Here is a 12,960-nt window from a genome sequence, read left to right on the forward strand (position 1 = left end):
ATGTCTCAAAACTACGGTACTTTTGGGTCATGGTTTGAGGATGGCTTTAAAAAGTTTGAAACTGGGACATTTTAGATAACAAATGAACCAATCTTGTCACTTTAAGTTTCTGTCATAATAGAAGCCAGTCTACCTTGTTGCCAATTCTTAGAGATCTGTAGGTTTTAGCTACTTACCTCTTAAAAGTCTGGATTTGAATTCTTGTGTATTCAGCTACATTAGTACTGAATTATGACAGCCACCTCTTCTGTTTTTTTTCCTGAGAGGTTCCTTGCTTTAAAAACCTGTGTGGCAGGCAGGTAGATAAAACCTGATCCCATCTATGCTACGAACAGTTCTATTTACTGAATCTGACTAGCAAAAGGGGAAGAATCAAGTACCTGTTCTGGAGAATTTACAAAATTACAATATTTGGGATGAAAAGAACCTGAAGATGGGGTTTTTTTTTTGAGAAAACAAAACTCAAAGCCCAAACCCGAGAATGTCTCATCCATTTTTACAAATACCAAGTACATTCTTTTGTAACGGGCTCTCAAAAATAGCAATCATCTCTCCATGTTTTCCCACACTGTCCCATCATCCTGTCCAGTTCAAGTTTCAGCTGAGCCTGCAGGATTTTGCTGCTGCTGCTGCTTTGGGAAGCCTGTTTTCTCTCACCGGGCAAAATGCTCCCCTGCCGTTTTCCGAAACGGAGTCCGAAAGGGTTGAAATTGAATTTGTTTCTGGGGAAATGGAGCCGGCAAGTGAGCTGGCTCTCCGTCTGGCTTTCCTGGATGAAGTGGCATGTGCTGGATGGATCTGTTGGGTTGGGACCCTCAGGGTCATGGGCATTGGGATAGGAACTTCTCTTGGCTTCCAAATTGTTGGCCAGATCTGCTGCATCTAGGAGAAAGCCCACCAACAAAAAAACAAAAAACATAACATAAGGCACGGCAAAGAATCATGAAACATGTCGACAACATCTGGGCAATATTCAGAAGTCCAGGGACCACATGCCTCTAACCCTGGGCCATAAAAGTGTACATTTGCACCCACTCCCACGATTCTACCCCTGAAAAATAAAATCATTACAACTTTTTTTTAACTGACAAAACCCTCTTGCACCCTCTACTGGCCAGTTTTTAAAAACAAAAATATATTTGAGTTGTGTTGTGGGTGCTATGGGTCACAAGGGTGTTGGGGGACTGGATTCGGATCCCTGTGACTTAGGTATCCGGCTATGGAGACAGAGGTTGGGAACTGGATTCCCTACTGTGATGCTGATGATGTCTTCATCCCTCCAGCGGTATTTCCCACTGAAAAAATTCCATGAGGATGCCAAGGATCTGAGACCCAATCATAATGCCAGGAGGAAGATAATGAAACCAAATCCTTCCACTTTTGTCTAACTCACTAACAACTATCCCCACATTTCAATAGTCATGAGGACTCAAAAGCACTCCTAGGGAATGGCAACAGATGCATAACTTATAATGAACTGAAATGGCTGGAAGTCAGTATCACCGCCCTGGGTAGACTTTGTAAGCTGCGCCGAGTAGACTTTGTCTAGAGGGGTGGGGTATAAGTCTAAATAAAGTAAAAGTAAAGTAAATATCCTAAAAAAAAAACGAATCAGGGGTTAAAAAAGCAGGAGCAACCTAGGGAAAGGAAGCAAAGAGAGGTGGACAAGAGAAAGGTGGATGAATTTCAAACCATACCTGTAAAATCAATCTGCAGAATGGATCTGAAGTCCCCGTGGACAGGTTTTCCAGAAGTCCCACTGGGACTGATGATCACCACCAAGAACGAGAAGACCCAAAACCTGCTCATGTCCTAAACAAAAAGGCGGGGTGGAGACAGAAGCAGAAGGTCAGTAAGAAAGCTCTTTCATCTAGCTATATTGCCATTGTGACCTTCCATTGAAAAACTCAGAGCAGTGTCTACGGCAGAGGGTGACTGGTTGAAGGTTATTCAAGGTCAAGGAGCTTCATGGCTAGACAAAGACCTGAATCTGGGACTCTGCAAACCAAGTCTTATTCCAGAGAAAGCGAAGGCGCAGCCTTTCAGATGTTACTGGACTTCAACATTTCATAACTGGCTGTGTTGGCTAGAGTGGATGGAAGTTGCTGACCAACAGTATTTCGAGGGTCACTCATTCCTCTTCTTCTTCCTCCTCCTCCTCCTCTCTTCCCTTTCCTCCTAGACCTCATCAGAGCTGTTCTGATTCTAGCTGCCGCAGCTCCGAACAATGATTTTACCTCAAATGACCGTCTGCAGCAACTTGAGTATTTTGATCCTTGTTACATTACTGAAATATTCCAGCTTTCCGAAATCCAAGTGCTTTATGATTTCTCAGTCCCTACATTCTCTCTTCGTCTCATTCTCTCTTCACTATACTCTAGTCAGTGCTTGTGTATACATTAAAATCAAACTCCTTAAAAGCCTTCAAAGAATTAACCAACTGCTTAAAAACACACACACACACACACACACACACACACACACACACACACAGCTAAACATTTCAATTAAAACCCTCAGTTGCTGAGGCTGTTGGACATGCTGGCTGGGGTTTTCTGGGAGTTATTGCCCCAAAAGCTAACTTTCCCAACCTGTATCAAGTAATCTTATGTGAAAGGCTAGGGCAAAATATACCACCAAAGTGTTGTGTTATTTCTGAGACAGAACCTTGTCTTTAACTCTATGAACAATATCCAGGTCGTATGTGCCATCATGTGCTATTTTACATAATTTAGAAATAAACCCCCAAACAAACGTTTCTCACCATCAAAAATGTGTTCATGTATCTCGATTCTGAAAAGTCCATCTATGTTATGTGAGTGGCAGGGGTGTTGTACCTTTGTACTTGACCCCAAGAGTGGATGTACACAATTTAAAATTCTTTCTTTATGTGAGAGAAGCCTTAAAGTTGAGAGCAACGATCGAGACATCATCAAGGTTGGAGACAACAATGTACACACACACTTTGCACTTTTCCACCACTATGAATAACATGTATTCTGAGAGGAGAGTTCAGCCTCTATGCTTCTCTTATTCCAGCCTTAAGTGGATGCGGTCACTGTTCATGTGTGTCGAATTCAAGTCTTGGAGAGCAAAATCAAGGCGACCAACCTTTGAGTAGGCTAATAAATGAAATCACATTAAAACGAGAAAATGGGCAAACAAACAAAAAGATAGGAGTCAATGGACTGCAATGGATAAAAAGAAGGCAACAAGAAAATTCAACAGAGGAAGGAAGGGACAGAAGAGAATTTAACCAAAGGTCCTATAGAAAAAAAAAGAGGAATCATAGTAAAATTAGAGGAGGAAAGCATTTTATAAGGTGCAAATCATCTCACATCTAGGATGAGATGGCAAGCTGAAAATTCCAGGATTTCCACCGGATTCCAGACACTACTTGAGCAAACTCATTGATTACAACTAAAATATAATTTAGTCTCAGTTTTTAAGTTTGTTTTTTTTACAATGGATCCCCAAAGAGGTAGGTTCTCTATAGACTTTAGAAGCAAGAGCTTACCTTTAGAGAAAAACGTTTCTGCCTTGGAGGAGTATCTGTCACTACTCTTCTGAGCAAAACTGATGTCCGAGTTGCCTCTCGCTCTCCCTTCTTGATGTCCGAGGCAACCTAAAGCATTGACAGCTCTCTGTGGCAAAGTGGCATCAGTTTGGCTCAGCCTCTTTTTGTAGGCTGCCTCAAATTGCAAGGTTCACCCATGAACCACGATTTAACAACAAGAATCAAGTGCCATTCTCTTCTGTAAAACCAACCCGTTACAAACATCCTGACAGTGCCGCCTGCTGTGCAGCTGTCACAATGCAGCAAAAAGGCTGGAACGGCACCCACACTCTATTGTAGATCACACCGAATCATAGAACAGATCTGCCCCAGGAGGTCTCCTGTCCAGTTGTGCAGTGCAGTCAGGGCTCACAGGAGTGTAAACACCATCAACTTCCTTGTTCCCTTTGAGACAAGCTGCAGTCTTCACCATAGCCGAGAGGAAAACTGCTAGAGCAGATTTGCTAATGTCCAGAGGCATGCTTTTTCCTGGTACTGGCCAAGAAACTACTAGGAATCTATCTATTTGCATTTTGTTGCAGATTTTTGAATTTTTGTTTAAATTCCTCTATCGGTGGAGCAGAAGTACGGGGATTCACCGAGCAGAATAGCTTCAAGTTCTCCAGATTAGTCCACCCCTTTTCTCCTTAACTGGCACTTACAGTCTCAGTCACCTACTCAGAGACTTTAATACCCTGTTTTCCCCAAAATAAGCCCTAGTAGGATTTTTCTAACCCCAAAATAAGCCCTAGTAGGATTTTTCAGGATGCTCCTAATCTAAGTCCTGGCCCAAAAATAAGCCCCAGTGAACTGAAACCCCGCCCTCCACCTTCTTCTGCAGCAACCAGAAGAAGATGAGACGACTGTATTTGAATAAATGTAGATGGCTGTACCTGAAAACAATAAAACATCCCCTGAAAATAATTCCTCATGCGTTTTTAGAGCAAAGATTAATATAAGAACCTGTCTTATTTTGGGGGAAACACAGTAGTAGAAAGAACAGAAAGTTTCGCTACTTACAGATTAACAAATTAAACTGCAAACTGACAAACGTGACTACTTTCAACAGACAAAGAGAGAGAAAAAGCAATGAGCAGAAAGGTGGGACTCTATTTGAATTCAGAGGCAGGAGGGAACAACTGGTTAGTGCGAGATGGATTGACAGTCACCCCAGCCCAGAAAGGTCCCTCCCAGGCAAACAAATGACAGGCAGCATGTGAAGTTGCAAATGCACCAACATACAGTATTTATATGTACAGTGGTGCCTTGCTAGACAGTTACCCCACATGACAGTTTTTTCGCTAGACATTGACTTTTTGCGATCGCTATAGCGATTCGCAAAACATCGATTCCTATGGGGGAATTTCGCTGGACAATGTTTGGTCCCTGCTTCGCAAACCGATTTTCGCTAGACGACGATTTTGACAGCTCCTTCCGCGCTCACAAAACAGGTGTTTTCGGGACCTAAGCTTCGCAAGACAGCTATTTAAACAGCTGATCGGTGGTTCGCAAAGCGGCTTTCCTATGACGAATCTTCGCTAGACAACGACAACTCTTCCTCATTGGAAAGCATTAAACAGGTTTCGATGCATTCCAATAGGGAAATGCTTTTCTCTAGACGATGATTTTGCTAAACAGCGATTTCAGTGGAACGGATTATCATCGTCTAGCGAGGCATCACTGTATTACAAGCAGCACATTTTGCTTTTCAAACACATACACAGAGATAAACACTGTGTTTTCTGATGAACATTCTAAGGTGCACGGCGGCAGGATTATATCCTACACCAGGGGCTCAGGCTGGTAATCGGTGCAACAAACTTTCTTTCAGTAACAAGCGGGCCAACACAACCCTTGATTCCAGTCCCCCATCCCTGGTTTCTGGCTGTGGGTGGATCTTGCCTTCAAAAGCCATACATTTCCAAACTTTATAAAGTGTTTTGGAGGGAAGGTACTCATGCAAAATGATATGTCCCTTTCAGAAATGTATGGGACACCAATGTGTACCTAAGGAACCAGGATACCAAGAAAACTGGGTTTGTGGGAAAATGTGTACAAGGAAAAAATGGAGAAAAAAGTGCAGAAGGCAAAATAAAATAAACGAAGGACATGACTTAGCAGGCCGGAAGGGTCAGGGGTATTGTTACCTGAGATGGAAGTTGAGACAGAATGAGAATGCAGGTGAGTACTAATAAAAGGTAAAGGTTCCCCTTGACCGTTTTAGTCCAGTCGTGTCCGACTCTAGGGGTGGTGCTCATCCCGTTTTCAAGCCATAGAGCCAGCGCTTGTCCGAAGACAGTTTCCATTGTCACGTGGCCAGTGTGACTAGGGAACGCTGTTTTACCTTCCCACCGAGGTGGTATCTATTTATCTACTTGGATTTGCATGCTTTCGAACTGCTAGGTTGGCGAGGAGCTGGGACAAAGCGACCGGGAGCTCACTTCGTCGCGTGGATTCAATCTTATGACTGCTGGTCTTCTGACCCTGCAGCACAGGCTTCTGCAGTTTAATAAACACTGCCAATTTACACAGGAACAAAACAGGCAATGAAAGCGGAGTAGAATGTGTAGCAAACCGGTTTATGACCTCAAAGCGTCCTGCCTGAGGCAGACATTCCACTATGCCTAATGGTAGGGCTGGCTCTGTCGAATAGCAAGAAGCGTCAGGAGGACTTATGGGGGTGCTTCCCAGCCCAGAAGACCTCAACATCAGCAGACCTTATTCACAGAATCATAGAAGAATGGAGTTGGAAGGGGCCGGTAAGGCCATGGAGTCCAACCTCCTGCTCAGTGCAGGAATCCAAACCAAAGCAGATCTGGTTGTCCAATGTTGTCTTTAAGCGTTGGCGCACTCCCCATATCTAGAAAAAGAAAAGGAAGTATTTTCAGTTCCAGATATGTATGATATCGGTTTGAAGAACTAATCGAGGACTAGGTTTACACTGGCCCATGGTGACCTCTGCTGGTACGTGTAGGCAATGAAAACATTGTGTCTTGCTGCTTGTATTCCACAATACAGCACAGTTCAATAGTTTAGGTATCTGACTGTGGTGGGTGTTCAATTCCCCCCCCCCACGACTCCTGGGAGAAGAGCCAGCCTGCATAGCCTTGGGCAAGCTGCAAAGTTCCAGGGCACCTCCAGAAGAAGGGAATGGAAAACCACTTCTAATTACTCACTACCTTGAAAAAGGTATGACTTAGAATTGACTTGACAGCACATGATTATTTATGAATACAGATAAACCCCCACACTTGTTACAGGGTTTATGACTGCAACAGGTGTACCTCCCGAACTCCTGCCCCTTGTTTGAGTTCTGAGATGCCCCTGCAGAACTGAACCACACTGGTGGTTGACTCAGACTTCAGGACTGATCATGAGATGCTCTCCATCATTAGGGTTGAAAATCAGCAGGATACCATTCCTTGAGATTTCCAGGCCAAAAGTTGAGATCAATGGCTGGGTCCTTGTGACGTCAAAGGGGTGGCCAAAGTCAAGAGGAGGGAGCCTGGAACTGCTTCTGGGACAGCTTGTTGTAGAAGAAAGCATGACGGGAAGCTGGTTAAATAGGCCTAGAAGCTGGGGAAACCCTTGCTAACCCTTGAGGAGCAGTGTGACGCAGCAGTTTAACTGCATTACTGCAGTCAAAACTCTGCTCATGAGCAGAGTTCAATCCCAGATAGCCAGCTCGAGGTTCGCTCAGCCTTCCATCCTTTCAAGGTCAGTAAATGGAATACCCAGTTTGCTTGGAGAGGCAATGTGTAGGCTGCATTGTCAACCTACTAGAGAGTGTTTTAAGCGCTATGGGATGGTATATAAGTGTTGCTTTTTAACCAGCTAAGATAACATCAATCACCCATCTCTAGATGGTATCTTAGCTGGTTAAAAAGCAGCTAAGGTGGCTTGTCCCAGTTCATTAAGCACCATGACAGGTGTTTGGAACGCGCCAACTCAGAAGTAGCGCCCAGAGGACACGAGGCAGGAAAGCTGGAATGCCGCCTCTGAGTGTTAACTGCTGTTATTCATGCCCATCTTTAATATCAACCCAATGCCATTGGGAAAAAAAACACAAATTTTTTGCATGAAAGTAGACTGCAAAACACACCCAACGGTAGGAGCAGCTCCTAGCATTCCTGCTAGGTCGTGATTGGCTGTGGTCTTATCTACAGTACACGACACATGGGGACATCTTCCTGACCTGACACTATGTACTACTATGGCTTGTGGAGGGCTCATCACCAGCCCCCAGGGAGATTTCTTCCCTCACCACTCCTGCCAGGACCTATGCACAAAGAAGGCTCATGAGTTGCAATGCTAGAGCTCCACACCCTGCCTTATGATAAGTGGTACAAATGGACACAGATGCACAGTTCACCTGGTTCCCCCTCTAGTAGGACTGCTAGAGCAACAGGGTACTATTTCCAGCAATTTTAGGGCCAAAATCTGAAACTATAGGGTCAGCGACTGTGATGTCAGGGTCAGGGGAGACAAAGAGTGAAAGGCAAACAAACACAACACACATGCAACTGCCTTTGCACTGGGCTAGTAAGTCCTATGACCTGCTGAGAATGGGTAGAGGTGTGGGGGGGGCTTTAAAGAGCTTCTATTAAACAGGAGGAAGGGCAATATCTACCCCATAGGTAGTCAGCAGCCCCCCAAAGGAGGCCCTCAGCACCTCCAAGTGCCCCAAATTAAAACTGGTAGTTTTATTTGAAGAAAAAGTTTGAAAAGCTCATCTGTATCATCTCGGGAGCATGGGAGGGCAATTCTGCCATGTCCTGGGGTACCTCTAGCACCCCTTTTGGAGAGCTCACACACCTTTTAAAATTTGTTTTTAAATCTAGCCACTGGAGGGCTTCTTTTCAATTTTATTTTAATTTATATGTATTATTTTTATTTCAAATGTTTTTGCCCTGCTTTTCTCCTTAAGAAGGACCTGAGGCTGCTCACATCATTAAAAGACAACATTTAAAGCTAAAAACAACAGGTATACAACTACTAAAAAAGGCTCAAGCAAATTCAGCACTAAAAAACAGTAAACAAAGGCAACAGCAAAACCACATTGAAAGCAGGGAGGCGCAACAATCCAATTTGAAAAAGCTCCCTAAGCAAACAGCCAGTTACTGGAGGAACACTTGCCTAAGAGAAAGGTCTTGGCCTGCTTGTGAAAGGACCGGAAAGATGGGGCCAAGCTGGCCTCCAGTGGGAGGGAGTTCCAAAGGCTCAGAGTAGCCACAGAGAAGGCCCTCTCCCGTGTCCCCACTGGACACACCTGTGAAGGTGGCGGGACTGAGAGAAAGGCCTCCCCTGATTATCTTAATACCCAGGCAGGCTCATAAAGGAAGATGCGGTCCTTGAGATAACTTGGACCCAAGCCATTTAGGGCTTGATAGGTTGTAAGAAAAAAAATATGAATGGAGATTACAGCAATGGCTTTGGATCCCCAAGATTCAGGGACTGCCTTTGTGTAGCACCTGAACCTTTAGAGAGTGCCCATTCATGCTTTTAACAAAACAAGTATATTATTTTATTTATTTTATTGTCAATCATAATCTTTTTTTAATTTATAGTCCACTAGGGGGACCCCTTTCCATTTAGATTTCCTCAACCCAGACAATTTAAGAGAACCAATTCTTTCCATCTGTCAGTAATCACATTCACTTTAATCTTCATGTTAGTTTTATCCCTCACTGGCCTGGATCAATTTTTTTTCTGTGCTCAGTCAATGGTCCTCGTACATGTACGGCCAGATGCAATTTTAAAATAAACCTTGTACATGTTTTCCTTTGAGTAAGAGACATCTTCATAAATTCGAGCCCATTTGCTACTGGTGAATAGATAGATAGATAGATAGATAGATAGATAGATAGATAGATAGATAGATAGATAGATAGATAGATAGATAGATAGATAGATAGATAGATAGATAGATAGATAGATAGATAGAGCTTTATTATGGTCAAAAGACCAGCCACAAATAAAACATCAAAATATATAAATATACAGAAGTGTATACCAAAATATTGGGGCCGAATGCAAAGCAATAATCGGTTCTGAGGTGGACAACAACAGCATCAAAACATCTCCCCTAAAGCAATTCCAAAGTGTCCAGCAAACCATGCTCTTAACTACAGAGGAGGCTCATCTACTTTTAGGGTCCTTTTTTCTAATGCCCCTTGCAGCAGTAAGAAATTTGACAAATTTATGTGTAAGCCTGGGATTGGAGTTGGACAGCAACACATGCATACATTGTTGCTCTGTCCAGGAAGGGAAAAAAAGCAAACAGCAATCAAACCAAACCCTTTGAAAGGACACGGATTATGGAGTGCTTCTGCAGAGAGCATAAGAATGGGGGCCCTTAAAGTTTTATCAGGGAAATCAACCGGCATCTCCTGCCCTCCACCATCCCTCTTAGACCAAGGAATGCCTGTTGGCCCTTGGCTGGCCCCCAATCTCTGTAAACTGGGTTTGCTCTTCTGTTGAGTGTCCATGATCTAAAAGGGGTGTGTGTTTGTGTGTGTGTGTTTTGATCATCTGTTCAGTATCCATGATCTAAAAGGTGTGTGTGTGTGTGTGTGTTTGCTCTTCTGTTGAGTGTCCATGATCTAAAAGGTGTTTGTGTGTGTGTGTGTGTGTGTGTGTTTTGATCATCTGTTTGGTGTCCATGATCTAAAAGATGTGTGTGTATGTGTGTGTTTGCTCTTCTGTTTAGCGTCCATGATCTAAAAGGTAGGTGTGTTTATGTGTGTGTGTGTGTGTGTGTGTGTTTGCTCTTCTGTTCAATGTCCATAATCTAAAAGGTGTGTGTGTGTGTGTGTGTGTTTTGCTCATTTGTTTAGTGTCCATGATCTAAAAGCTCTCTCTCTCTCTCTCTCTCTCTCTCTCTCTCTGTGTGTGTGTGTGTGTGTGTGTGTGTGTGTCACAGCCTTCTGCTTGGTTTTGATTTGCCCTGGGCCTTGCTCATTATCTTTACAGCATTTTGGTTTTACAGTTGCAAACTGCAAATATCCCCCTGTGGAAATCCAGTGTTGGCAACTCCCTGCGCCTAGCTGGAGGGGACGGGGGTGGGGTGGGGTGGGGAAGAGAGAGGCCGGGGATTTCGACCCAGTGGGATTAGGTCAGGATCCTCCCTTCTCTCCCCCCACCGGTCCCCCCCCCAGGGTGGGTGGGTTCAAGGCAACCCAGAGCCGTTTCCCTGATTGCTGAGGGGTTGTCTGTGTGTGTGTGTGTGTAGAGCTTGGAGCTTTCAAGAGCTGCAACGCCGGGGGCAACTTCGGACGGACCCTAGAGGCCTGGGTTTGCCCGGGATTGCTTGCCCCCCCAATCCCACCCTACCCCACGCCTCCCTCCCTCCCCTCCCCTCTCCCTCCCTCCGCCAGCCCAGCCGCCTCTTCCAGCCAAGCCGGTGGGATTTCGGCTGAGCCCATTTGCAGGCGGGCGCTCCAGGCGGGCAGGCGGGTGTCCGAGGCAAACTGCCCCCCCCCCATTCGCTGGTCCAGCCGGCCGAAGAGGGAGACGCGGGTGGGCTTCCTTGTGAAATCATCATCCTCTGGCTCTTTATTTTTATTTTCTTTGCAAACGGACAGACTCTTCTCCGGGACGTTCTCTCTCTTCCCCACACCCCCCGCCAGCCCTTCTCGACTGCAAAAAAAGCGAGAGCAGCCGTGAAAATAAGCTAAACTTCAGCCCAAAAAATAAAAAGCGCCAGAGACGCGAGGATCCCTCATGCCGCTGGTGCGATCCCTTTCCATCACCTCCCTCAATGGGCTCCCCCAGTGGGATGATGAAGATCTCCCCGTGGAGGATCTGCTGCTGTTCGAAGTGGCCTGGGAGGTCACCAATAAAGGTTTGTACCTCTGCTTTTAATTTATTTTTTTATTATTTACTTACACATATTGTTTGTTTGTTTATATTTTGTTTTTAATGACCTAGAAGAGACAAGATAAACTTTGGTTTGTACCGAGATGCTTTGCTTGGAAACCATGGCATGTTTTAAAAAATTCTTGGCTGTTTGGCTGGGGAGGGGGGGGGAAAGAGATTACAATTTTTATGAATGAAGACGGTGGGGGGGGAGGCGCAAGCCAAAGATACTGTAGTTTAAAAGCAGTCACTTATTTCAGAAATAGAAGACACCTTGGAGGGGGGGGAAGTGTGCATTTGAAGGCAACTCTCTAGAAGAAATGCAGGTACATTTATTTATTTATTTATTTATTTATTTATTTATTTATTTATTTATTTATTTATTTATTTATTTGACTTCTTTGCTAAAGGGAGACATTATCTGAGGTTGAAGGGAGCCTACACTTTTGTCATAATTTATTGCACAAATATATCTCTTTTTTTCCCCAAAAGTGTAACAGGTAGGATCTTTAGTTTGTAAAAGCAACATGTGCTGGGAGGTGCCAATCTGCCTGCAAGAGTTTGTTAGATTTTTCAAGCGCTTGGGAAAAAACTACACTTCACACATGCTCAGAGAGTACAGTTGGGTGGAAACTTCTGGGCACACGTCGGAAGAGGCATCAAAACCGATGGTTGAGAACTCATAACCTGGGTTGGTTTGAACTGGCACATTTTTGATGTACAAACCTCTTTTTTTGGCCTTTGGAATTCCCCTTTCTCGAAATTTGGCGTGCCACTTTTAATGCTGCAGGTTCCAAATTAGGTCCTTTAGCTTTCCTTTCCAAAACGTAATGCCCGTAACTGGGTCTAAGGTGCAGAAAGGGGATTCTGAAGAATAATGGCTTTTAGCACCCAGTCCCTTGCTTCCTTCAATTTCAGTTTTGGAAGGTGACGAGCTTTGATTGTGTTAAGATCTGTATACAAAACAAAAAGATATGCCCAGTAAGGGCTTTCATTGTAGATTTATCCTAATTATAGCTGACAAGACTTCCATTACCTTTACGTTCCTTGTGCCTACACTTTAGGAAATCTCTTGCTTTGGGTCTGTTAATCCCTTCCAGCACCAGAACTGGAATATTTTTTGCCCGTTGCTGTGGGAATCTGCAGAGTGTCGTTCTGAGTACACAAGAAGGTTTGCTCAGGATGTAGACCTGCGTGTCAGGCAGGCCTTCTGAACAAACCAAGATAGGTGGCTTGATGGTGTCTCCAACTTGCCCGGCCACTAGTACTTTCTCCAAGTATGGACATCCACACTTTCATCCAGGTAAAGTTTTCATGACTGTGGCATAACAAGAATAGAACTCAACATCAGCTGCCACCTGCATACAAATTCAATTTATGACACTATGTCTAAAAACAAAGGTGATTTTTAAAAAAAATGTCTCAATGGATGCTATGTTTAAGAAAGTTGTCCTCCTTATTTCATTTCCTTCTGAACGACAGAAATACCTGCTCCAAATTATTTTAACCCTTGATTCTTCTCGGATGCTTATAATTAGACCTGAGAC

At 44.1% G+C, this 12,960-nt stretch overlaps 2 protein-coding genes across 2 annotated transcripts in view; one reads left to right on the forward strand and one right to left on the reverse strand.

The window, feature by feature from the left end:
• Nucleotides 1-201: 201 nt before the first annotated feature.
• LOC144583170 (uncharacterized) lies at nucleotides 202-3,759 on the reverse strand. The gene is made up of 3 exons (XM_078376454.1): nucleotides 3,518-3,759; nucleotides 1,698-1,812; nucleotides 202-882 (listed from the first exon to the last, which is right to left on the reverse strand). Exons 2-3 carry the CDS (start codon nucleotides 1,807-1,809, stop codon nucleotides 533-535), a joined length of 462 nt encoding a protein of 153 aa, XP_078232580.1. The 5' UTR covers nucleotides 1,810-1,812; nucleotides 3,518-3,759; the 3' UTR covers nucleotides 202-532.
• Nucleotides 3,760-11,069: 7,310 nt separating this feature from the next.
• Nucleotides 11,070-12,960, forward strand: part of GYS2 (glycogen synthase 2) — a 61,288-nt gene continuing 59,397 nt past the window's right edge. The window contains exon 1 of the mRNA XM_020801074.3: nucleotides 11,070-11,399. Within this exon, the coding sequence (XP_020656733.2) occupies nucleotides 11,279-11,399 (121 nt within the window). The 5' untranslated portion in view covers nucleotides 11,070-11,278. The remainder of the gene's footprint in view (nucleotides 11,400-12,960) is intronic.

Source organism: Pogona vitticeps, chromosome 5, assembly GCF_051106095.1.
Source record: "Pogona vitticeps strain Pit_001003342236 chromosome 5, PviZW2.1, whole genome shotgun sequence".
In the NCBI taxonomy this organism is placed as follows: Eukaryota; Metazoa; Chordata; class Lepidosauria; order Squamata; family Agamidae; genus Pogona; species Pogona vitticeps.